Source organism: Pteronotus mesoamericanus, unplaced genomic scaffold (genome assembly GCF_021234165.1).
Source record: "Pteronotus mesoamericanus isolate MK-2021 breed Mesoamerican mustached bat unplaced genomic scaffold, CSHL_Meso_final contig_20, whole genome shotgun sequence".
NCBI lineage: Eukaryota > Metazoa > Chordata > Mammalia > Chiroptera > Mormoopidae > Pteronotus > Pteronotus mesoamericanus.
In genome coordinates, this window is record NW_026555085.1 from 96,960,066 (window position 1) to 96,986,291 (window position 26,226).

General features: G+C 38.6%; 1 protein-coding gene across 1 annotated transcript in view; it reads left to right on the forward strand.

Annotated features, from left to right (window-relative positions):
- Positions 1-25,129, forward strand: part of OPRM1 (opioid receptor mu 1) — a 145,968-nt gene extending 120,839 nt beyond the window's left edge. Inside the window, exon 4 of the mRNA XM_054570136.1 lies at positions 25,009-25,129. Coding sequence (XP_054426111.1) covers positions 25,009-25,047 — 39 coding nt within the window. The 3' untranslated portion in view covers positions 25,048-25,129. The remainder of the gene's footprint in view (positions 1-25,008) is intronic.
- The last annotated feature ends 1,097 nt before the right edge of the window (positions 25,130-26,226 follow it).

Sequence of the window (26,226 nt, forward strand, 5' to 3'; positions counted from 1 at the left end):
GCAAATAAAAAGTAAAAAAAATAAAGAGCTTTGACTGTGAAGTTTTTAAAAATCTTCTCCTTTTGTGCATCTGCTCTTGTTTTTTTCATATGCTTAAGAAAGCCAGGCAGGAAAAGCTAAAATCAGAAAGAGGGAAGAAACAACTTCTCTCTTTGTCCAAGTAAATAAAAGACGTGTTTGAAAGACTCAGTTATCAATTCCTTGCCTTGTTATTTCTAACACTGGGTTTCTCAATAAAGAGCCATTCGGCCCTTTTATGAAGGGCTCTGATGGGGCGATGAGAGTTGGCAAATGACGGGGATGCTTGCAGGGGGACCTGGCTTGCCATGGCATATCCTGTAAGTCATGTGTGCACGTGTGTGCATGTGTGTGCATGTGTGCTCACGCATGTTTGGTGAAAAGCAGCCTCTCCGCTCTTTAAGTTGCTAGAGCAAGAAGGCAAAGAGAAGTCATATAGGGAAGACAGAGAAGAAAATCATTATCTATAATTCAATAAAATACATTAAGCCATAGACTCTAGGAATGGAGGAATTATGTCCGTGTGCTTTATTTCTATTGCCTAGGATCTACTGCAGTGGGATGCATAGTAGGTGTTCCATAGATATAGTTTAATTAGTTATATAAGTTAATAAAGGACACTAGGAATTCGGAAAATAGAGCTTACATTAAATAGAATGTCCTCTGAAATCTCAAGCACCTCAAGATTTAAATATATATATATATATACACACGGCAATATATTTATTTATTTATTTTTATATTGATATGGCCTCATTCAAATAAAAGCCACTGTGACCACATCATGATCTAAACCAGCAGGGCTGGAGTAGGGCAGGTCACACTCTATGCATATATTCCACTCACTTAAACAGTGTAAGCAGAAAACAGAAATTTAAGGACACAAAATTTTGTATCAGATACACTTTGAGCAATAATGTTCTGCAAAATATTTGAGATTGAACACGGAGAGGTAATAAAAGCATGAATCATAGTGATAACCACTCAGCACATATGAAACGCTGTAAAGATTGGAGTTCTGAAATCTGCAAGGTCAGTTACATAACACTTGCAAGCCTTTCTTTTAACATTTTCTTATAATGACTTGTCTCTTTCTTTCTCAATGTGGTGGTTCCCTCTGATGAATCTCACTACTTCTTCCTAAAATAGCCATTTTGATATAGTTTTCCAAACTGCTTCCAAACACTAGAGAGCAAAGCAAGAAGACTGTACAGCCGCTAAAGAGATGAATACTTAAAGCAGGAATAAAATAATAATTGATATGAACATACACTTAAAATTCAAACTCCTGACCAAAGTAAGTCTATTCCCATAAAGATTGGATTTAGTGATTTTCTCTACTTACACATTCATTTCCTGCATATTCTCAGCTGCAAAATAAAAGGCCTTGATCTGTGGATGGCTGATCTTAAAAGCACTTGAAGGGAAAAAAGCACAGACACATAAGAAATTAGTGTTTGTCATCATCAATGAGTTTGAAAATAAATCAGTCAAATGTAAATATGGTAAGTTCGCCCGCTCCCTTTGTAAATTTACAAAAAATAATTTAGTCACATTAAATACCTATTATCTAATCTCTATTTCACTTAAAAAACAGAGGGTTAATTTATCATGTCAGAACATCCAGAACAGGACTGAGTCTTGGCTCATCAATAGCTTCTATTAAAAACATATGGATATATTCTTTTATTTTCATTTACTAACTATATTTCTATAAGAGACAATAAAAGAAAATTTAGAGTGATAGAGGTGTCACTTCAAAACACTTAAACTCCTTCAAGAAAAGTATTAATTCAATCAAATAGGTACAGAATTTATTTACAGGAAGATAGCCAAGTGCAGACTTGTACATCGCTATAACCCATCTAAAGCCTTATCCAGCCACCCCCTAGTAAAGAAAAAAATATATGGTAGATTTTCAGTTTAAAATCAAAGTACAAAACATCAAAGATAACAAATAATCAAGTGCTTCTCCCTTCACCATTCATACTGGAAGTCCTACAGTATGGGCAAGGATATTTAGAAATAGTTTAGTCAAAACCACAAGGATCACCACAAACTCATGTATCATTGGATATGTGCAGCTATACCACTGTGGCAAAAGTTTAAATTAGCACCAGTTTATTCACTGTTTCAGAAATAAACTAACCAGTTCCTGTTGCTAGTAACACAGATCAATAGGAAATGCTCTTTTCTAGCAAAACAGGTAAAGATGTCAAATGTATAAGGAAGAATAAGGAAAAGGTGAAAAGGACACATGCAAATGCAGCCAGATGCTCTCAAGATCCCTTGACTGGGAATCTGGAGCGCCAGTCTAGGGCCAGCCCTCACACCAGTTCTAGGCTGTTCCCTTCTCCATAAAATAAGGTTGATGGCTGATGACTTTTTGGTCCCTGTTCATTCTCAAATTTTTTGAACTCAGATTATACCAGAGTGGAATCCCCAAGTGTGAAACATCTCAAGAGAATTTAATTTCAATGGTGCTACTGGTAAGTCTATAAAGTAAGAAAAAGTAGCTGGTCATGCCATCCTATAGACAGCTCTGGAGAAATCTATTTAACTAGTCATTTTCTTCACATGGACAACAGCTTGACATCTGACCTCCCTGCCAATTCTGGGAGGGGCTTGTTGTTAATTCCCTCACAGACACAGTCCTCAACAGTGGGCTCTGCCAAGGCTCCATGGGGTTGTATAATCCATCTGCTCCGCAAAATGAAATTCCTGAAAATAAGAGGTTAAAAGCTTTTCTTATGGTTTAAGATGCCAGCCCATAAAGCTCAAAGCTCTTAGACACTGAGTGTTACCTTCATCAACTTCCAAATCACCACATCATTCAAGGGACATTATGAAGGGAGATTATCCTAGCTCGGAGTTTTGTGGAAAATGATAGAGAACTTACTGCTTTTTTTTGCATTCAGATGCTTTCTCCACAGTGAAATCAGACAGTTTGACAAATCCATCAGCTTTTTCCGCCTGAAACACATGCATGCCACATATATGAATAAATGCATTAGCCTTGGTAGTTAGTTTATTCAGATTACATACATTAAATAAAATAGCATAAATGGAATGAAGGAGAATCGAAAGATTTCTCTCTGAATCAACATGGGACTTATCCTAGATATACATTTTATTGAGGGATTTAATACTGGCCTGTAAAGTCATCTAGAATCTTTCCATGAGCAGTAACATGACACAGCTTAGGGGTGGCCAATGTACAGCACCCAAAGGACCTGCCCTGCCCCTTCCTCTCTTCCTAACCCGTTGGAGCTCTGTGTCCTGCTGGGCCTAAAGGCATCCGCAGCATCTTCCTCATCCTACTGCTCTAGGAAGCCACAGTACCTAAGACAGAGCCTAATTACTACTCTTATCCATAGTGGACAGAGGCTTGACTTTGGAGTTAGTAAATCAAGGTTCATATTAAGGATCAACCACTTACTGGTGGTTATAAGACTTAAATGAGTTCCGATATATAAAACACTTAACAGATACCCAACAAACATTATTTCCTCTCCCAAGACTGTAGGGAGTCCCTTGAGGAATAAATCACAGAGCTCTACCTGGGAAAAATCTCAGTTCCATAATTGATTCCTAGGAGTTCTTTCTACAAAGGCAAGGCTGCAGAAGATAATGACACTTTTGAGACATAATATAAATGTCACTTTAAAACATCAGTATTTTTATAGGAAATTTAATCATTCCTCCACCTCTGTAAGAATTTGTTCATCTTTATTACACAGATAAAATTTAACTGAACCACAAGGAGGTGAGATTGCTTATCACAAATGAAACTTAAATTTTCTACTGTCTGTACTGGTGTCTGAGTGGAGAAGTATAGACCACAAGAATGAACATAAAGCAGTCAGTGGTTATTGGGAGGTAAGCAAAAAATGATTTTGAAAATACAACCTTAATTTTAAAAATCAGCTAGATATTAAATTAGCACCCTGGGTACTCTTAGTTCACTTCATCATCTGTCTTTTTCCTTTACTGACAACTAGAGCACAACTTATACTCTTCAAAAAAACTAAACTGAAACATCCATCCGTATGCCTGTCTTATATTTCCACTCCTACATGAGTCAATTTATAAGATTCAAAATTCAATTCTAAAGGGCACTTCCTAGATGGGAACTAGATCTATTGTAAGTTATGTAGATGTTGAATCACTACATTGTACACCTGAAACTATAATATTGTATGTCAGCTCTAATTGTAATTGAAACATAAATTTAAAAAAAATAAGTGAAAATAAAGGGTGCTTCCTTCTTAAAATTATATACATGTAGTTTTATAATATATATGCACTTGTTAATTCAACTTCTCTAGTTCTTGATGGACTCTTTATTAATTGGTTTATGGTAGTTTCCCCAACCTATCTCAAAGAGAATGAGAATTACTTAAAGAACATAGACTGTGCAAATTAACATTTTCTACAATGCACAGAGCTTCCTGTGGATTCTCAGTTAACATTATATAAAATCACAGTTTCAAAAAACTGTGTTAAACTCCAGCAATTCCACTCTTATACCCAAGAAAGTAAAAAACAAGTACTCAAATAAATTCATGTACATATATGTTCACGGCAGCATTATTTGCAATAGCCAAAAGGTAGGAACAGTCCAAATATCCATTAACAAAGATAAAGATAAACAAATTCTGGTATATCCATACAACAGACTATTATTTAGCCATAAAAACAAATGAAAAACTGATACAGGTTATAATGTGGATGAGACTTGAGAGCATTATGCAAAGTGAAAGAAGCAAGAAATAAAATACCACACATTGTATGATTTCATTTATATGAAATATCCAGAATAGGTAAATCCATAGGGAGAGAACACAGATTAGTGGTTGCCAGGAACTTGGGGGAGGGGGAAATAGGGTGGTACCACTTAATGCATGTAGGTTTTCCTCTTTGTGTGCCAAAAATATTTTGGAACTAGATAGAGGTGATGGTCCCACAACATTGAGATGTACTAAACAGCACTGAATAGCTCACTTTCAAAACTGTTAATCTTCCGGCAACATCTCAGGAAAATAAAACCTATGTCAGGCTAAGGTATTTTTAAATAAATTTCTATAACTGTGTTAGAATAAAAAATAAAATAATTTATATTCACCATTTGTTTCTACTTCCTCCATGCATTCACGTCTACGCCCACTGTTCCACAGAAGAGGCAGTTACCATGAATCCCATCTACTTTTATAAGCCCTCACTTAATTGAACTCTTTAACTGATACTATGGCCGGCCTCCTCCACCTTGAAATGCCTCAGGCCCTGCTTTTCTGACATCACATTTCTGCTGCTCCCCTTCCCCTCTAATTACTCCTTGCTCTCTTCCTATGGGGCTCTTCTTCCTGTCTGTTTCTTAAATGTCAGTGTTTCCCAGATTTCCAACCATGGACCCCTTCTCTTCTCATTCTCATACTCTCTGTGAGGGATCATACACACTCCCATGGCTGCATGTATCACCACTGTATACACACTTCCCAAAGCTGTATTTCAAACTGAGATTCAACCCAGATATCCTGTCTCAGGGATCCAGCTGCCTTGTGTACCTGGTCACATGGGTATTACACGGGCTCCCTGTTATGAACTGAACGTGTCCCCTCAAAATTCTTATGCGGAAGCCCTAATCCCTAGTGTGATGATATTCGGAGGTGTGGCCTTTGGGAAGTAATTAGGTTTAGATGAGACCATGAGTGTAGAGATCCATGATAAGATTAGTGCCCTTTTCTAAAGATTTTATTCATTTATTTATTTATTTTAGAGAGAGAAAGAGAAGGAAACATTGAAGTGAGAAAGAAACATTGATCAGTTGCCTCTTACACGCCCTCAACCTGGGATCTGTCTCACAATGCAGGCATGTGCCCTGACCGGGAATCGAACCAGCAACCTTTCAGTTTATAGGACAATGCCCACCCACTGAGTCACACCAATCAGGGTGAGATTAGTGCCTTTGTAAGAGGAGCCCAGAGCCCCTCTCTCACCTCCTTATGCAGATACAGCAGAAAGGCAACTGTTTGCAAACCGAAAAGAGAGCCCTCACCAGACACAGAATCTACCAGCACTTTGCTCCTGGACTTGCCTGCCTCCAAGACAGCGAGGAATAAACACTTGCTGATATGTTGTTATAGCAGCCCGAGCTGACTGAGATATTCCCTAAGAATAACACATCCAAAACCACACTCAATATATTACTCCACGAAATGCCTGTTCCTCTTTCTCCTGTGTTCCCTACTTCAATGAATGGTATCACTTCCATGCAGTTGTCAAAAAAGAAGTATGAGAGACATCTTTGCCTCCTCCACCTCCCTGCCTGCACCCATGCAGGCTGCATCATTGCTGCCTCTGTTTCAGCTCCCCAACGCGCCTATTCCCCACCACTTCCTTCAGATCGCCATTAATTTGACCTGAATTGCTGAAAAATCTCCTACACTGTTCTCCCTCTCCCTACGTCTGTCCTTTCCTCTGGTTATCACAGCAATAGCAAAGCTTCATAAACGTTCTTCATGTCACTTTTTTCATTAAAATCCTGCATGGTTCCCAACTGCCCTTGGGTGAAGTCTACATGCCTTAGCAGAGTATCAAAAGCCCTTCATTCTCAAGTCCTGCTTATTTATGCAATTTCATCCCCTCCGGTGTCCAGGCTCCTTGCTCAGCCAAAAATAAACAAAGAAACTAAAACACTGAAAACACTTGCATTCAGCTGAATTGGAATTGATACCCATTTGACAGCATTGCTGGTCTCTAGATGATTTACTTTCAGCTCAAAAAGCCCATCTCGAACAATAATAATACAAAAAAATCAATCAACAAAAATGAAATAAATATATGCCTTTACTAATATTTTTCATTTACTTAAAATAAATCAACTTAGAAGATAAGTTGTAAATCCTTATTTGGGTGGGCCGATTTTCTGCATTACTGAAATGGCTGAGAGTCCTTCAACTGAGACCCCAAATAAACCTGAGCGAAAGATGCCTTTGTGTTTCCCCAGTAAATCTTTCCTTTATGAGCTAAGGTATTTTTCCGCTGCTCAGAAGATATTCAAGATATGCTCAAAATCAAGAGAGCTGTGTCAAAATTTGCCCTTGCTTATTTGACTTACAAAAAAAAAATGCCTCAAAAATGGTCATCGCAACAGGCAAATCCTAAGGGAATGAGAGTTTTCTCTTCTTCCTCCTCCTTCCCCTCCTCCTGCCTCTCTCAGATCCCTTGTTCCTTGTTACATTAACCAAAATAGTGTTCTCCGATGATATCCTTCCTTTTCAAGAATTCTTAATTTTCTTAGACATTACTTCAAAGTACTGCATTGGTACCTACAAACATCTGTCTATAACCTAAAATTATAAAAAATTTTGTTTTCTTGCCAAAGGTATCAAACCATCCCTTGGCCATTGAAGAAGTTTGTCTTACAAAGTCTAGTCTTAAACTGTGAAGCGAGGCAGGCTTTTCACCCTGTGGTGTGATGTTCTACAATCTTAAAGGTCTTCCTCCCCACCAACCAGTTCACCCACTTTCCAGCAGCACTAAATTTGTTTATCTCCGTGGAGTCTCACCTGTACATGTTGCATAAATGCACGTTTTATCAAAACTGTTGGGGTTATACATTCAGTTATTCAACATATTTGAGTAGCTTCTTTGTGTTAGGAACTGTGTGAGATATTTGGAATAGATTAGTGAACAAAACAGACAGAGATATTTACTCTCAAGGGGAAAAGAGATGATAATTCAACATATAAGCACAAACATTCCATAGTTATAGGCAATAACTGCTATGGAAAGTAGTAAAGTTGATCAGGTAAAGGGGTTCTTCGGGAGCAGGTTGTCCTCTGCTCCCGGGCTTGTAATACCCTTCCTACCTCACTCCCCTGGATACGTCTCCAGGAATCAACTTAGGTGTGACCTTCTTTAAAACTTTTCCCCTGTTGCCCTGGCCAAGTGGCTCATTTGGTTAGAGCATCACTCCATACAGCAAAGATTGCACACTTGATCCTGGTCAGGGCACATACTTAGGTTGCAAGGTCGATCCCTGGTCAGGGCAGGTAGGGGACAAAAACCAATCAATGCTTCTTTCTCACATTGATGTTTCTCTCTCTCTCTCTCTCTCATCAATAAAAAATCCTAAAAACATGAATGAACCTTGAAAACATGTTAAGTCAGATACAAGAAACCTGTAATTCACTTGTAAGGAAATGCAAATGTGGAGATAAAAGAATGGCGGTTGCCTGGAGCTGGGGTGGGGACGGAGACTGATTGTAAATGGGCATGAAGGATTTTACTGATATAAAGAAAATAACTTAAAACATTTATTAGGATGGTGTCATCACTCAGTATATTTACCAAAATTATGAATTAAAATAGGGTGAATTTCATGATATAAAAATTATATTTCCATAAAGCTGTTTTTCAAAACATGAGATGCAGGAAACCTGGGGGAGTAAAACGCTATGGATGGAATCGCTCCCCTTTGGCTGCCAGTGAGACCTGGAAGGAGGATGAATAAGAGGTCGCTGGGGACCCTGCTCATGACTCAGCATGATTCACTCAAACGTTAGACACAAAGTGGGTTTAGTATTTCTTATAGTCTATGGTTTCAGCCTAACTACGGCTTTAATTTCAGACTACAGGCATTTTAGAGACAAAAATAATTTAGATGGAGTTTGCTACACTTCAGACCTGTTCTTTAAATTGATTAAAATAGGACGTCATATGTGAACATGTGAATATAAAAATAAGTGTTTTGGCATCAATAAAGTCTGGATTTTCACACTACAAATACCTCGCAAAACAGACAAGATTAGTTTAAGTATCTACCTAAGTAAGAAAGGTGGAAGGGCAGATCTAGCAAAATAAGAGTGGTGTGTATGTTTCAAAGCCTAAGTCAGAGAAGACCAAACCAGCAACAAATGAAGTGTACCACAAGAAATTATTATGTAGTTCATGGTTAAAAATAAAAAGTATAATTATTGCTCTCTTCTCAGTGAAACCATATTCCCTTGATTCTAAGAAACCTGATTTTTTTTATACTTTAATAACTCTGAAATCAAGAGGCACCTTACAGTCTATATGGATTTTCATTGTAGCTTTTCCCCTCAAAACCTGTGATTAAACAAATGACAGGTCTTTAAATAAAATCTTCAATTTGAGGGAAAAAATGGTTTTAACAACAAAATATAGATTTTTTATAATATGCTTTTGTGTTTTTGTATAAACATGAATTTAACATTCTTGGAATTACTTTAAAGGAAACATAAGTGAGGTGGTGACCCATTGACGGTGAGAATCAGGAGAAGCTGCAAACTCCGCTTCTCCAATCAGACCCAATCGGCTCAGCTCTGCCCCAAAACCCCAGCCCGTGGGAAGCAGGCCAAGCCAACACTGGAGTAAAACTGCCCGTTCTCGTGTTGCCTTAGAACAGTTGTCACTCAATTCTCATGATACACAGAGACTCGCAACCAATGGAGAGATCTGAATTAGAGTCTCTAAAATACAAGCCTCAAATAATCCGAGATGGAACAAAAGAAAATGTCAAATCAACTGTGGAAGTCCCAGTTCTACAGAGAAACAGTCTCAGGCCCTGCTGGTGGTCATGCAAAATGCAACTCAATGGAAGGAAACTGGGCAGTAACGAGGGAAAATGCGTGTACCTTTGGACCCCACAAAGAATCCCACTTCTAGGATCTGCCCTAAATATAATGATGTGCAATGGCATGTGCACTGCAACATTTGCAACAGAAAGAGACTGTAAAGACTATAAATGCCTATCATCAGGGGGCTGTTAAATAAACAGCAGCATCCACATGCAATGAACAACTAAAAAAATGACATGTATACACATCAAGTAACCTCCAGGACATGGTAAAAGAAAAAGTAAGGTACAGTACAATAGATATAGTATGCTAATTTTGTGTAAGAAAAGAGAAATAGGATATGCCTCAGCATACATACTTGCCTGTATCTACAAAGAATCAATAAAAAAATAAAACAAAAGGAGGAAGAAAATAAGGTAGAGGAATAGGAATGAAAGCAAAGCTTACCTGGTTATAACTTGTTATATAGTTGTTATATAACTGTTATATATAGTTATATATATATACAACTTATATATATATATAAGTTGTTATATATAGTTATACAGAGCAAGCGAAACATCAATGTGTGGTTGCCTCTTGTGTGGCTCCTACTGGGGACCTGGCCCGCAACTCAGGCATGTGCCCTGACTGGGAATTGAACCGGGGACCCATAGATTCACAGGCTGGCACTCAAGCCACTGGGCCACGCCAGCCAGGGCAGGTCTGAGGACTTTTAGAAGTGATGTTGTTATTATTTTTTTTACATTGTTTTCAAATGCAGTTTTCCCCCACATCCCCCCCGCCAAAGTTTTTCATGTAATCTAAACGTTCCCTCCTCCTCTCCACATGAGAGAGCTCACAGCACTGCTTTGCTCTGATGAGCTCTCTTCCTTTCAAAAAAGAAAAAAGGAAGATTCACACCAAGGCGGCCTTCATTCTGCTGCTACTTCTGGGCCAGCAGATGGAGGGCCGCCCCATCTGTGCTGAGCTGTGAGAAGCACTGCAGAGGAACTGAGAAAAAATGATTCTCTGTTTTGTTTTTTCTTCTAGGTATCAGAAGCAGACCTGACAGTGAGAATGCCTGACATCCTTTCAAGAAATATAATAACCTTGACTAACATCTAATAATTGTTAACGTTTATTGAGAGCTAAGCATAGTCCACTGAGGTATTACTATCTTAGCCTTTAGAGGAAAATTAATCATATCCAAGTGCCAGAATTTGCAAAATGATGGCTTTCTAAACTAGACACCAAACCAGATTAATGTTATAAAAAGAGAAAGTTATGTGGTATTATTGAGGCAACAGAGCTCAGACTTGAGCCCAAAAATCAGCTAAATAATTCTAAACATGAGCTTGAAAAACTGCTCTGGCCTGACCAATGTGGCTCAGTTGGGTGGTCACCGTTCAGCAAAGTGAGGGATCGCCAGTTGGACTCCAGTCAGGACACATGCCTGGGTTGTGGGTTCGGTCCCAGTCAGGACACCCATGAGAGGCAACTGATCAACGTTTCTCTCTCACATCAACGCTTCTCTCCCTCTTTTTCTTCCTCCCTTCCTCTCTCTCTAAAAATAAATAAATAAAATGTAAAATAAAAAGAAAGAAAAACTTCAGTCACAACTAGAAGCTAAAACAGGAGAAGAGAATTTGCCACAACTGATGGATGGTACAAAGAAAGGACCCTGGATCCACGCAGTAGGTAACTTGTATTGAGATACTTGATACCGAATCCACACAGCACCCACATGGTGGAAAAGCAGATATAACTAACTGGCATCTCGAGGCTACGTAGATTTAACATAGATGTATCGTATATAATACTGTTAACCTGTTAAAACTATAAAAAATTAAGATTTTATTATTTCATTATGTGATAAGAACTGGAAAAAGGAATGAAAACAAAAGAGAAGGGACATCTCAGAAAGACAAAAGTGAAATAACATGGTTTTTTTACTCCGTCCACTGTCAGCTGAGCCCTCTGAACAGCTGCTTGTGTGTCTCAGTTTTGCCTGTCTCCTTTGCATCAGACTAGTCACTGGAAGAAATATTTGAAATTCTTAGAACAAAAACGCTAGTAAGCTTACTATATCCTTCATACATTACTCAGGGTATGTTCTTGTTACAGCATTGTTGCGTTTGGTTTTATCTAACCTTACTCTATAACGAGAATAAGATTCTGACTACAAGATACTCGTACTTTATTCTCACAAATGCCTAGAAACAGAAATTCTACATAGAAAACACTTGGTAAATGTTTTTGACAAATACATAGAAAGGCCTGATTTCCTACAGAACCCACGGATTTCTGACAGATTATAAAAAGGGAGTTAAAATGTTGATGGTCATAACTATGATGGTGCTGAGGATGCTGAGGCTCCAACTAGAGGGCAGAAAAGGGTCCCCCTTCTTTGGAGGGATGCAGACCCCTTACAGCAGGTGCTGCTGGTGACCCCATTACATCTTCTTGACAGGACCACCCAGGGCCCACTGGCCAGGCTTCCCACCGACAGCACCTGCATCGCTTGGGGTGGGGGGGCCGGGGGGCCTACCCTGGCTGCCACATTCCACTCCTCCACCTGCGCTGAGGGTCATGGGTCCCAGGACGAATCCTCAAGCGACAACCATGGGACTTTGTGTATACATACCCCAGGTCCCCTGCCCCATGGAAGGAAAACTCTGAGGTGCATGTGTCTTGCAGGCTCTTAAAGTCACTCAGCAGAATTAAGCTCCAGTTACCCACAGTCAAAATATGTTGCTACATAGAGCTTTCTTAGCTAATTTTCTACCCTTTTTCACTTCCCCATTCCCTTTCCAACTATTTTCGGTATCTCTTCCCAAATAGACTACTGGCACCCAAATTCTCTTTTCAGGGCCTGCTTCTGGGAAACTTGAACCAAAATGCCCTTCTTTTCAAAGAAAATGTCTCTCCTCATCATTCCTACTCATGAATAGGACCATAAGCCTTGGCACCATAAGCCTTCTTCACTATTTCTCCCTAAAAAAGAATCACTCAAGGATTACTACCTCACTGGCATATCAGGTTGTATTTAAGTGGTGACTAAGAAGTGACTGGTACCCTCTTCTATGATTTGTAAATCCATCCTCTTAGTTTGCCATTCACGCTTACCATTCTCTCCCTAAGAAGTCATATTTCAAATGAAATTAAGTTACTCGTAAACTTTCTGGTAGTCTGACATACCAAGAGAGTCACTGCCTTCTGAGATATCATTTTCAAAAAAATTAAGGAGGAAATCTCACAGTGTAAAAGAATCTAGTGTGATCCTTGTCTATAATGTAAAATCCGTAGCACGCAGGCCATTCAGGGATTGGCCCTGTCCAACTTTATCTCCCACCTGTCCTTTCAGAGCCTTAAAACCCTACAGATGAGTTTTGCCTACACAGGATTGGCCTCTTCAGCAGCATGGTTAAAAAAAAAAAAAAAAAAAAAAAAAAAGGAAGAAAGCACTAAATAGGAAGGAAAGAAGTTTAAATGAATAAGAAGGAAGTTGATTAAATCTCACCATTACAGAATAAATGACATCTCTTTCTGTCTAATAAATTTCCTCTACCATCCATGGTTAGGGCAAGAATGGGGGAAGAGGAAATAAAGGCACCTCATTTAAGAAAAGTAAAATCTGGTGCATTTGCTTTCATATTAAAAATTAAGGAGAAATAAAGAATAAGGTTCGTTCTCTTAAAATCACAGTGAGTTAGTATCACATATAAACCTGCCATCACACAATGTATATGAAGCCTTCCAATACTTTAGGAACATTCAAACCACTTTGAACTGTTTTCATGAGTTTCATATGTGCTACCAAGATAACTTTCAACCACAACAAAACAAACAGCTTGATTCAAAGATGGAATAAGACATTTCTCCAAGGAAGATCTACAAATGACCAAATAACACATGAAAAGAGGCTCAAGGTCAATAACCATTAAGGAAATGCAAATCAAAACCACAATGAGATACTACCACACACCTGTTAGAATGGTTACTATCAAAAAAAAAAAGTAGCAAGTGTTGGTGAGAATGCAGAAAAATTGGAACCCCTGTGCACAGTTGGTGGGAAGGTAAAATGGAGCAGCCAGTATGGAAAACAGTATGACAGCTCAAAGAATTAAAAACAGAATTACCATATGATCTGGTCATTCCACTTCGAAATACAAAACCAAAAAAACATTGAAAGCAGGGGATCGAAGAGATCCCCAGCTTCATAGCAGCATTATTCACAACAGCCAAAAGGTAGACTTAATCCAACAGATATGAATGGATAAACAAAGCACAGTATACACACACAATGGAATATTATTCGGCCTTAAAAAGAAATTCTGACACATGCTAAAACATGAATGAAACTTGAAGATATTGTGCTCAGTGAAATACGCCAGACACAAAAGGACAAAAATACTGTATGATTCCACTTATATGAACTACCTGAAATAGTCAAATACATAATATAAAAAAGTAGAATGGTAGTTGCCCGGGTCTGAGGGAAGGAGAAATGGAAAGTTACTGAGTGCTGAGTATAGTTAAATGAAGAGTTCCGGAGATGCTTGCACAATAATGTAGATTTATTTACCACCACCAAACTGTACCCTTAAAAAATGGTTAACATGGGAAATTGTATGTCATGTATATTACACCACAAATGTTTGAAAATAAATTTTAAAAAAATTTTAAAGCTACTACTCCAACAACCATTATTTTCCAGTAAAAGATGAAAATGCATTTGCCACTGTAAGTTTCATAAGCTTCAAAGTATGAAAACAGTGGTTAATGTGCTACTAATGAGCAGCATCTCTTATTCACGACTCTGTGTAACAGGTTTAAGGCAGCCAGCCCAGAGGGGGTGGTGGTTTGCCTAAGGTGTAAAGTGGGAACAGCATCGCCCTAGCGGCCGCCCTCCTGAGTCTGAACCCAGGGATACCTTAGACTGTGGCATGCCATTTCCTCGTGTCTTTTTTGAAGACGTCGTTCCAAACAGAGTCCCTTAAATTCTAACTCCTTTAAAAATTAATCATTGTTCAAAAATTTCCACTGCATAGCTTCCTCTTGAAATGTTCTTGAAATGCGCTCTCTGGGAAACTAAACACAGCAGCAGAATGACAGATGAGTTTATCAGTCAGCTTATCTGCAGGAGCAGCTGGGCCTTTGGCCCTTTAAAGAGCTTGCTCCAGAGGGACAGTAAATCTTCACATAAAGCCTTCTCAGGAAAATCCTCAAATCTAACCAGAAGTTCAGCTCATCCCATAGGCCACGTCTCATGCTATTGCTTGAGAAATGTATACACAGTTCTCAGCACTCCATGGTGAATTACCCGAACTCTTCCTCCAGGTTAGCAACTACTGTGCTGAAGAACCCCCAGGACCTTCTAGCTCACTCCCCTGTTTCATGCCTTAAAATCGTCCTTTACTCGGGCTCAGTAGGCACATTTTTAGAACTTCAAGCACAGGATAAGCCACTATTGTGAAAAGAAACAATTTCTGATGTCTGAAAACCCTTCCCGCAATTCTTCTGCATCCTAAAAAAATCACAATATTATATAAGCACATGTCCTCTAAAACATATCCAAAATTGTCTTGCTTTGTATCTATTCCTTTGATTTTTTTAAATTTTGTTTTCAGAAGCATATGATCATTTCACAGTCGCTCTGAATTTTGTGGAGATAATTTTCTTGTCACAGTATACTTGTAGGAAAATGGATGCATAGAGAGATATGCATCACTGACCTAGGATCAGATGGCTTCATAAGAAAATGCAGGACTAGAATCCAGGGAACATTTCTCCCTTATACCATGCTGGCAAAATCCACTTTTCTGCTTGCTTGCTTAAAAGAATGACTAAATTATAAACACACACACGCATGCATCTATGCACACGCACATCAATATATACAGATTAACATTTATACACATATTGTTACACAAAAACATATTTATATATAACTTAAATGTGTATTGCATTATATTTTAATATACATGTGCTTATATATTCTATCTGCTGTTAGCTATTTTAAAAGATTTTAGAATAAAAGGTATTTCTGATTTTTGAGTCTATGGATTGATAAGCTATAATATATCCATATGCGATACAGACATTAGAAGAGATATTATGAATACATATGTACTGACATGGAAATATGTTGATAATGCATTGCTTAGTGAGAAAATCAAGTTGCAACATTAGACATAGTATCATTTTATTTGGGGGGAGCATAAAATAAATGTTTGGAAATACAACAAAATGTTTACAAGGATCACACCATCATCTTAAGATTGTGATTCATTAAAACAAATGATCTTAATTCATTTATTTCTTTGTCTGTCTCCCTGTCTTTTTATTTTGCTTAACTATTCTAGTTTTTCTAAATGAACACATATGATTATAGAATATTTTTAAATTTTTTTAATTAATTTAAATGTTTAAGAAGCAAGAAGATGGATTTGACCAAGGAAAGACAGGACAGAAGTTGTGGCAACGCCATGGAAGGCACTCTGCACGCCCGCCAGAGAAGGAGGGGCCGGGCCACCCCCGCCATCGGTGTTTCGGTCACTGCCATGCGCCAGGACTTCTGGCCTGTGAAAGAGCCAAGCCTACGTCACCAACTCTGGAATCCTGTCCAAAGCAGCAATGGCGGGGCATGTCACTGCCTCCTGAGAACAAGACAAAAGACACGAGGAATTTCACAGTCTTGACGTTTCGCAATAGATCTTGAAAAGTTTGGAAAGAATATAAAGGAAAACAATACTGGCAGCAGAAGCAATTGTTCACACCTTGTATGAAGTTAGCAAGTGGAAGTTATTAAAAACTGCCTGTCCCAACTACAGGCAGACCTGATCACAAAGCTATGGTGGGAAACTACTAGTTTCTAAATACATTCTGGAAACTTACCAAGGAGAATAAATGTCAGAATGCAGTGATAGCATCATAGATAATATACAGATTAAACCAAATGTCCATGGTAAAGATCTCCTCCACATACCTGAAATTATAATGAGGGGAGGATCCGAACTGTAAAAGTCATCAATCATCCCTGTGCCCAGTTTTGAAGGGGTAACTAAATAGTCATGTTTACCCCTTCCATCCATCTGTCTTCACCTAGAAGTGAACTGCTCCCTGACAGCTGCTGAAACATCCTATTTTGCCCTGTGTAGCCCTGTCAATATTGTGTCTTCTCATTCCCATTTCTAATACAAACTCTAGCAGGGGTGTTCAACCCATGGCCCACGGGCCTCACACAGCCCAGGATGGCTATGAATGTGGCCCAACACAAAATCATAAATTTACTTAAAACATTATGGGATTGTGTGTGTGCGTGTGTGTGTGTGTGTGTGTGTGTGTGTGTGATTATGCACTGCAATGTATTTAATGTGTGGCTCAAGACAATTCTCCCTCTTCCAGTGTGGCCCAGAGACACCACAATGTTGGACACCCATGCGCTAGGGACAGATGTTGGCAAAGAATTCAGTAATCTTACATAATTGGTTAGAATTGTCTTCTCTGAAAAAAATTTAAATATTGGAATTTGTTTGGCATACACTCAGAGGTTGTTTTTTTGCTAAAAGGATGAATATGTTCACAGACAAGGAAAAGAAGCTAAAGAAATTCTTCACCACCAAATCAGTATTACAAGAAATGTTAAAGGGACTTCTTTAAGAAGAAAAATAAAAAATTTGAATAAGAAATGCAGTAAAGGAAAAAATTTCACTGACAAAGGCAAACAAACACATAATAAAAACAGTGGATCAACCAAAACTAGTACAAAGGTTAAAAGGTAAATTTAGAAAGACCATGTGTAATTACAATGGTAAATTAAGGGATACACAAAAACACACACACAAAAGAAGTAAAAAATAATGACAAAAACATAAACATGGAGAGAGTGAGTAAAAATGGTAGTGATTTTAGAATGCGTTTAAACTTAAGTGACCATCAACTTGAAATAGACTGCTATAAACACAGCTTGGTATATATAAAGGACATTGTAACCAAAAATCAAAAAAATAAAAGAGATTATGTAAAAAGTAAAGAGAAAAGAATCCAAACACGACACCACAGAAAGTCATTACCATACAAGAGAAAGTTAGAGAATAAGAAACAGAGGAGAAATACAAAACAACCAGAGAACAATTAATAAAATGGCAATAACTACATACCTGTAAATAATAACTTTAAATGTAAATGAGATAAATGCTACAATCAAAAGACAAATGGATAAAGAAATGGTACATATACATAATGTAATGTTACTTAGCCATAAGAAAGAATGAAATATTACCTTTTGCAACAACATGAATGGACCTCGAGGGTATTATGCTAAGTAAAATAAGTCAGAGAAAGAAAAAGACCATATGATTTCACTTTTATATGGGATCTAAAACAAAAAACAAAATAAACAAGACAGAAACAAACTCACAAAGCAAACTGATGGTTGCCAGATGGGAGAGGAATTTTGGGGCTGGGTGAAAAATATGAAGGAATTAAGAAGTACAAGTTGGCAGCTACAAAACAGTCACTGGAACCTAAAGTGCAATTTAGGGAATATAGTCAATAACACTGTAATAACTATATATGGCGTCAGCTGGGTGCAAGACTTACGGGGTGAGACTTCGTAAATTATATAAATGTCTGATCATTATGCTGTGCGCCTAAAGTTAATAGAACAGTGAATGTGTAATTGAAAAATAAAAAAAATTTTAAACAAATATGGAGTTCAAGTAAATCAAAAGCCCATAATTCACAAAGCTTCTCATTTCAGTAGAAATCTAGGAATATGTCAGGTGCTAAATAATGCTTTGATTAATTTACTGATATAAGTAACTGACAAGTAATATAATAAGTAATTAGCTCAAAAAAGTGCCTACTCCGTGCCTACTAGTTCTAGACTTTAGAGACACAGGTGAAACCAGAGAAGTAAAGAATATTCCTTTGGGTGTTTATAGTGTAGTGGGTTAAAAAAATAATAATTTAATGAGCCCTCATAAATTCCTACAGAAATTTTTTTTGAATCGATGGAAACCTCACTCAGAAACTTTTCAAGATCTATGCTAAAAGGGGATCACTAATAAAATTACAGAAGACTAATACTTCTTTCCAAAGGAGAACTAACCCATTTTTTTGTTTTTCTTACACTGAAACTTTCAGAACAGTCATCTCATAGATAGAGAAATTCTGGCTTTCACATATCATTTCCTACAAAGGTAAATTCTGCCTAATCTAAAGATTGATTAGATCTTTGATCTAGAGATTCTCATAAAACTGATCCCAAGAAAAATCACTGTAAAAACTACGATCTTCTGAAATGCACATGAAGTGCACATGCAGCTAAAGACTGAAAATATATGATTGAGGCACAGTGACTTGAAACCACAGATTTGTAGAACCATTCAGACAGTGAGAGACAAGCAAGATCACATTTGGGCAGGCCGGTTAGCTTCTCAGAAAATGAAAAAGTTTTCATAATACGTATTAAACCAGGTATTCACCTACAACACTCATCAGTTTTACCACAAGTTTTTTATGAAATGGTGAGTTGGGTGATTCACCTTTTCTACATGAAGCCCAGGGCCCCAGGACTTGCTTGTAGAACATCAATTACTGGTTTACTAAAACAACAAAGTTTCCAGTAATTTTATGCACAACTAAAATAAACTAAAAAAAGCAAGGGATAATAGATTTAAATGAAATTCCATATTTTTTAGCCATAAATTCTTTTCCTCAATTCTCATATTATTGTTTCAGTCTCTCCAGGCTCCAAAACATGGGATCATTCTTATTTTAGCCTCAAATGTTTTGTGTCCTCTATCCAAGCTCTCAACATACTTTGCCTTCCTTTCACGTAGTATGCCTCAAATTTTCAGTTTCTACTATGTGGTCCAGGAGTTTATGGCTCAATGTCTGCATTTTATCACCCTCTGCCAAACGGCCTTTGGAAAGCTCCATCACTCTCCAATATATGCCATTAATTACTGCTAGGTTAATAGTTTCACATGCCAATTTCATTAGATCATCTTCTGATCCAAGAACACACAGGGGCCCCTACCCCGTGCTGGGTGCGATCCACACTCCGGCACTGCGCGTCTGGGGGCCCCATTTCCTGGCCGTGGCTCGCCTCTGAAGGGGCGCACCTTGCAGGCAAGAGCCCAGCTTTGACATGGGTAGATCCTATTTTTAATCCCAGCTCTTCCATTTGCTGCTTATGTGACTTGAACAAAGTACTTAAGTTCCCTGAAGTTTAGTAAACTCCCTTCAAAAATGAGAATAAAAAGATCGAGCATGTTCAGTTATTATGAGAATTCAACACAGTGCCTAGCACAGTGGGCTTGCATGGCTCAGGAGGTTTTCATTCCTTTTTTCACATTCATCCCCAGACTGGAATAACCATGCCCTTACTCTCTACCCCTCCCCACCAAATTCCTGCAAAAAAAGAAAAAAGAAAGAAAGAAAAAGGCCTTCCAAGGCTGGTTTTAAGAGAGTGCTCTTTCTGAAGCCTTTCTATAGTCACTTCAAACCGCAGAAAAAACAATGGTTTTTTGCGTCGGTAGAAACTACCATTATCTAGTAAAGAAGCCTGGCCTTTGAAAATGACCAAGGAAATCGTGCATCTTTGGAAATGACAAAAGGGAGTTAACACACGTTCCCAGGTAGGAAGAAAAGAGAACCTTCCAAGGATAAAAACTGCTATGGCAGAACTCCCTCACATTTGACCCAAAATATTTCTCTTACCCCCGGAACTTACAGAATTCATCTGTATTACTCAAACGCAAAGCCATTTTTTCCATAAATTTTTCTTTGATAATGTCATTTACATAGATTTTTTTCCCCCTCCACCAGTCGATAAGCTCTTAATAGAGAAAAGAAATGGCTCTTATTTTTAATCGTATAATAGTATTTACAATAGCCAGTCCAAATTATTTTTAATCCTCAATAACTGGTAGAAGGACACGTAGGTGGCTCGTGGTGGGTAGATGAATAAATGGATAGATGATAAACCTCACATGGTGGGCTCACTTAAAAAGAGGTTTTTAAAAATCTATCATCTATAACTAATATTAAACTGTGCTCTGTAAATAAAGGCTGAATTGTTTCAGCAGAGCCTGCACATTGTATACCAGCACGATGGCTATGTTCGCAATGACAGTGCACACAGGCTCCTGGACAACGTAAGGAAACTGCCGGTAGGATGAATGCATGCTCTCTGAAGAAGAACCTCGCTAATTTTGACTGGGTTATATAATACACATTTACTTCATGATCTGTCTTAGATATAAATAAAATCCACAATATACTTCCCAAGGCACTAAGCAAGATTTGAATGAAGAATTCTTAGAAAAGAAAAACAAGTTATAGCAAAATTGGGAAACCTGAAAATATACAAATATGTGCTAGTTTCAATGACTAACTAAAATCTTAAGGACCTGCCTTGACGCTATTTCAGAGTGCCATGCCTGAAGGAAAACAGGAATTCGGAACTTTCCTTCTCCTTCACCAGAGAGAAGGTGTGGATCCCAAACATGGGTCTCCAGCTATGCCTGGTACCCAGGTGAAATGCGAGAGTGGGTGGAATTTTCCTGGGCAACCTTCCATCTCTCTTTTAACAGTTCTACCCCAGCCTAGTGATCAATAGACCTTGTTTTCAGCCAGAGGTCATGGTTAAAAATAATCTAATAAAGTAGCTCCTTAGAAGATGTTAGCAAAATGGGAGTAGTTGTGTGGGACCTATTTGCTCCACAGCCCTTCTAGCAAATCTCAACTTAGTTCTTTTTCTGTTATCTATTTTTAAGAATAGAAGTGGAACTCTCTTCACTGGAAAATTATTTTGCATCAAAAGCAGTCCTTATTCACCATTCCATTTCTAAAAATTTCCATGGGTAATATAAGTGCTGGCAATTCCCAAGTCTCATTTATTTATGAAATCAATAAATACTCATTGAGTGCCCAGTAAGTGTCAGACACTGTTCAAGTTATTAAAGATATACTTGTGCCCCAGCCGATGTGGCTCAGTGGATTGGGCACCTGCCTGCAAACCACAGGGTCACCAGTTCGATTCCCAGTCAGGGCACATGCCTGGGTTCCAGGCCAGGTGCCCAGTAGGAGACATGCAAGAGGCAACCACACACTGATGTTTCTCTCCCTCTCTTTCTCTCTCTCTTCCCCTCTCTCTAAAAATAAATAATTAAAATGTTTTTTAAAAATAAAATAAAGATATACTTTAATCCTATCCCACAGAGATTACTATCAAATATGGAAAAGAGAAAATCTAACATGTACAAATGAAGAAGATAAGTATAATAATAAAAAGTTATAGAATGTTATAGGATCAGAGAGAGGCAACCAAATTTAGGTCATAGGATATAAAGTAAGAGCACCTAGAAGGGCTATTTGAACTCAAATTTGGCTTAGGAGGAGGAAGAAACTTGATGGGACTGGGTGGGAGGAAGAATTTAGGACATGGAGACAGAGTTATCTGAGCAGAGAAACAGCACAGGCAAAGGCTGAAAAAGATAGCCAGCATTTGTGATGTTAACAAGAAATTAAAAGAAGTTCTATAGTTGAAGCTTGGGTGGGGAGGGTAGAGAAGTAAGAGAAATACAGCTCAGGAGATTCTCACAGTTTGGGAAATGAGTATGTACTTTATCCTAGGGGTAAGGAAAAAAACAATTGTGTGGATTTCAAACCCATGATTTTAAACAACCTGAATGTTTTTGGCTGTTAAACTTGAACCTGCTTTTGTAAGACCGGGCATGCCTTCTTGTGAGCTGTATCACATTCTAAGCACATAATGTGAGGTATGAAAAAAGGCAGATGAGTGTCTGGACTTGACCTTTCTTGAGGAAGTATGGGTAGCACTGTTTGAAGCAACAAAGCATCATGAAAGAAAAAGATACCACTGAGTCATTTAGTGGGTAAGAGCAATAACAACAAAAAGTGGCTGAGAAAGGAGTGGAAGAGCTGGTCTCCCCAAGGACTGTCAGTGAACAGCAGCAAAGGGGTCCCATGAGATCGCTTGTACTTCCTCATGAGAATTGCCCTAAATTTCATTTCTAGAGTTGCTCGCTCAGAACCCCACTGAAGGTGGAAAACAAGGTAATCTAATCATGCCATTTATCCTGGTCCCTGCGTGCAGTCAGGTTGGTGTAAAACAAGGTAATTTAATCATGCCATTTATCCTGGTCCCTGCGTGCAGACGGGTTGGTGTACAGCAACAATCCTGGGCTCAGGACACTCCTCTATAACACAGTCACAGAAAGAAGGAATTGGAGGGTCCTTCTGCTACCTACCACTAGTTAGGCGGCCAGGTAAAAGCAGGTTTATTCTCCATTCTGTGCTGCTAAACTAACTCTATTCAAGTACATGATTTGCTACTTGAATATTGCTTTACGCATTTGCAAGTGAGGACAAGGGTGCTTGAGTATATCTCCTTCACCCTTTTCTTATCTAGCCTCAGTCAACACGGCTGCTTCCTGTGGAAGCATGAGATTCCTATCGCCCAAAATAGTAGTTCATTGCTCATCTAAGAAAAGCTTAAGTCAAATGAGCTGGCAAAGCCAAATAAACCAAATCCGTAACTATATGCTGTTCAGACAAGGCTTCTTTTAAATTCTGTGAAGACAAGGACAGCACCCAGAAAGTATCAGCTGAATAATTTGATGGAATGAGAAAATGAATGCCGACAGCCTTTGGCAATTCCTGGGGAGCTATTAAAAGGTAAATCAGTTAAGTCCTCTCATTTTATAAAAGATACAGACTCTCACTTGCCACAATTGCCCAAAAGCAAGAGCCTTAAAAGAACATGAAACAAGAGTTTGAAATTTACACTAATGTTAATTCTTCTTAAGAAGGAAGCTGTATTTGTTTAGAAAAAATTCCTTTGGAAAGAAGGTGAGACCCCAGCATCAGGTTGCCTTAACTTGGGTAAAACCATTCCATGCCAGACAAGATGAGGAAAGTGTCCATGAGGGCAGAAGGAAAGAGAGAAAAAGGAGAGAGGGGAAGATTGCACCTTCTTCGAGGTGATTCTTTCTCACAAACCTCCCAAATCTTTGATAAAGCTGCTAAAATTCACAAAGGGCTCGAAGAAATCTATTTTTATAGAACATGATAAAGAATTTTGTAGCATGTTTTGCATGGAGTGAAACCAAAGTAATAAGCTTGGGGACAGTGTGGGGGAGGGGTGCAGAGAGAGGCACAGGGGAGAATGCTTATTCCAGGGCGCTAGAGTTGGGTGCAGTTTAGCCAAGTCTTTACAGGATGGGAGTCAGTGAACCAGTGACCAGTGGATGTACATTTATCAACCAAAACTTTTGCCCACAAACTATATACACAGCACTTATTTTACACTTTTAAAATTGTATGCTCTGATACTCTGTTGCTTGAGCTATGGGCACATACAAGTTACTTTAGAAGGATAGTGTCATATAAAAAGAGTTTTCCTGGCTTATTGCGTAATCCCTAACCTTCCCTGAATTGATCAAAGAATATCCATTGCTAATCTTCACTTTACCCACAAGCAAACTCAAGCTCTGCTGAGTTCAGCAACTGGCTACTCGTTCATACGTGAAAAGTCTCTACTCATTCAATTGATTCAACAATATCTTTGTTTTCAAAATGTTTCCAGCCCGGACAGATCAGCACACATTCTAACAGTATCTCTCCTCCTAGCCCTTTCCAACAGAAAACTAGCCTGGGAAGCAGATCACAAAGGCACACTGCCTCTAAATGACAGACCAGACAACTCTCCTGAAAGGGCTGTCCAAGCATCAGTAGTTTAACGCCAGCACTGAACACACACCAAGGAGCAAGACACAACAGTCAACAACACAATCCTGGCTCTCAGATTAGCGATTCTAAAACCAACCCACCTAATGAAAAAGGTCAAAGGAAAAGACAGTAAAGGAGGAGAAACAGAAAAGCTCCTGTGGACTGTATCAACTGATACCCCTCATAGCTGAGTCCCCTTTTTCGTGGAGACCTTCACAATGTAAATTGCCCATATCCAGTGCTGTAAACTCGAAGATGATTAGAATTTCTCCTGCAATGATAACATTAATCCACACAGAAAGCCACCTTTAGTAAGGACATGCATGTGGGCGCCCCTCTCCAACCGTAGATTAGTCAGTCAAGCAGAATGACCTACATATGTATTGGACCAGAAATGGTTTCTAGAACTTATTTGTTTGCTCTGTTCCAAGTCCCAGAAATAGAAAACAACTTTCCCAAAAGGACCGTCTGCTCAACAAGGATCTTTAATCCACCCTTAGTTAGAGAGGCTGGGATAGGAAGGAGACAGGAGACTCACCATTTGATTGCTGTACCAGTATAGCGACGATGCCTTCAGTACCACCCAGAACTTTTTCCATTTGTTGCCTAGGAAAGTTCCTTTTTCCTTTTTCTTATATAGCCACCCTTGGCAGTCAGCGTGCCCGAGGTCTTTACATGATATCCTCCTCCGACTCATCATGAAAACACCTGCAACAATTGCATGAGAAGGTGGTCACATATGTGACAGAGCACAAGGTAACTTCATTTTTTACCTCCTGGGAGTTGGACTTAATACCAAGATTTATGTAAAAGTAAATACAAAAAAAAAAATAAGTTATCCATTTTATTTTTAAACATGTATTTGGTGCTTAGAAGGTACAAGACATGACTAAAGAAACAGTAAGACTAACATGCAAGTGTTCGTCTCAGAATAGTCACCAAGAGTGAGTGGAAAAATGAAAATGCTGAGGCTGTCAGGCACTTACTTCACTGCATTAGCAAAGCTCCCGTTGGCAGTAATAGCAGTACTTACGCAATAGACGGAAGGGTTAATGCCCACCTAAAAACATAGCCACTTTCAGACTCGGGTGGCAGGCTTTCTAAGCTCTCCTGCAGAGCCCAAGGGATTAATCCAAATGAACAGCATGCCATCATTTCTTAAAATCAATCCAGAAATAACCCAAAATTAATCTGCCATTCACCTCCTGATATTAGCAGTAGGACAGACAAAAACCTCATCCCAAAGAAGGCATCCAAGAGAAAACCCACACTCACCGCACACAAAAAGGGGATAAACAAACAAAAGAGATCTAATTACCTTGAGTTTTCGTTCTGGGCTTCTGCCGCAAGGGAACCTGCTGAAAAGGCAGGAAGGAAAGAAAAGAGGAAATTTCTGATTGTGTTGTAACATTTGTAAAGAGAGCAGGAGGGAGGAGGTGGCAGTGTTTATGAGCAGGATGAAGCTAAAAAAAACTCTCCAAGCAGAGCTGAGGGGAGCCATAGCTGAGGCACAAAATGTGCTAATTAGAATCAATAGACACGGAGCTGAAACTGGAAAAAAAAAAAAAAAAAAGGTAACAGCATTTATCACTGATGTTTCCTGTTTCCACCCACAGGCAGTCTTCTCACTGCCACTTAGTTAAGACCCTGTTCGCTCAAGCACTTTAAAAAAATAAAATAATTCTTTTATCTTTTTGTGAGAGAGGAAATATATATTACATTATAAATATATGTATATACACACACATATATTGCTTCTTTTCTTGCAGTTTCTAAATGATGATTATTTAAATAAACCTGGAAGATAATCATTGCAATCTCTCAATATTACAGGTTCACATTGGTCTGGTAAGTTCAT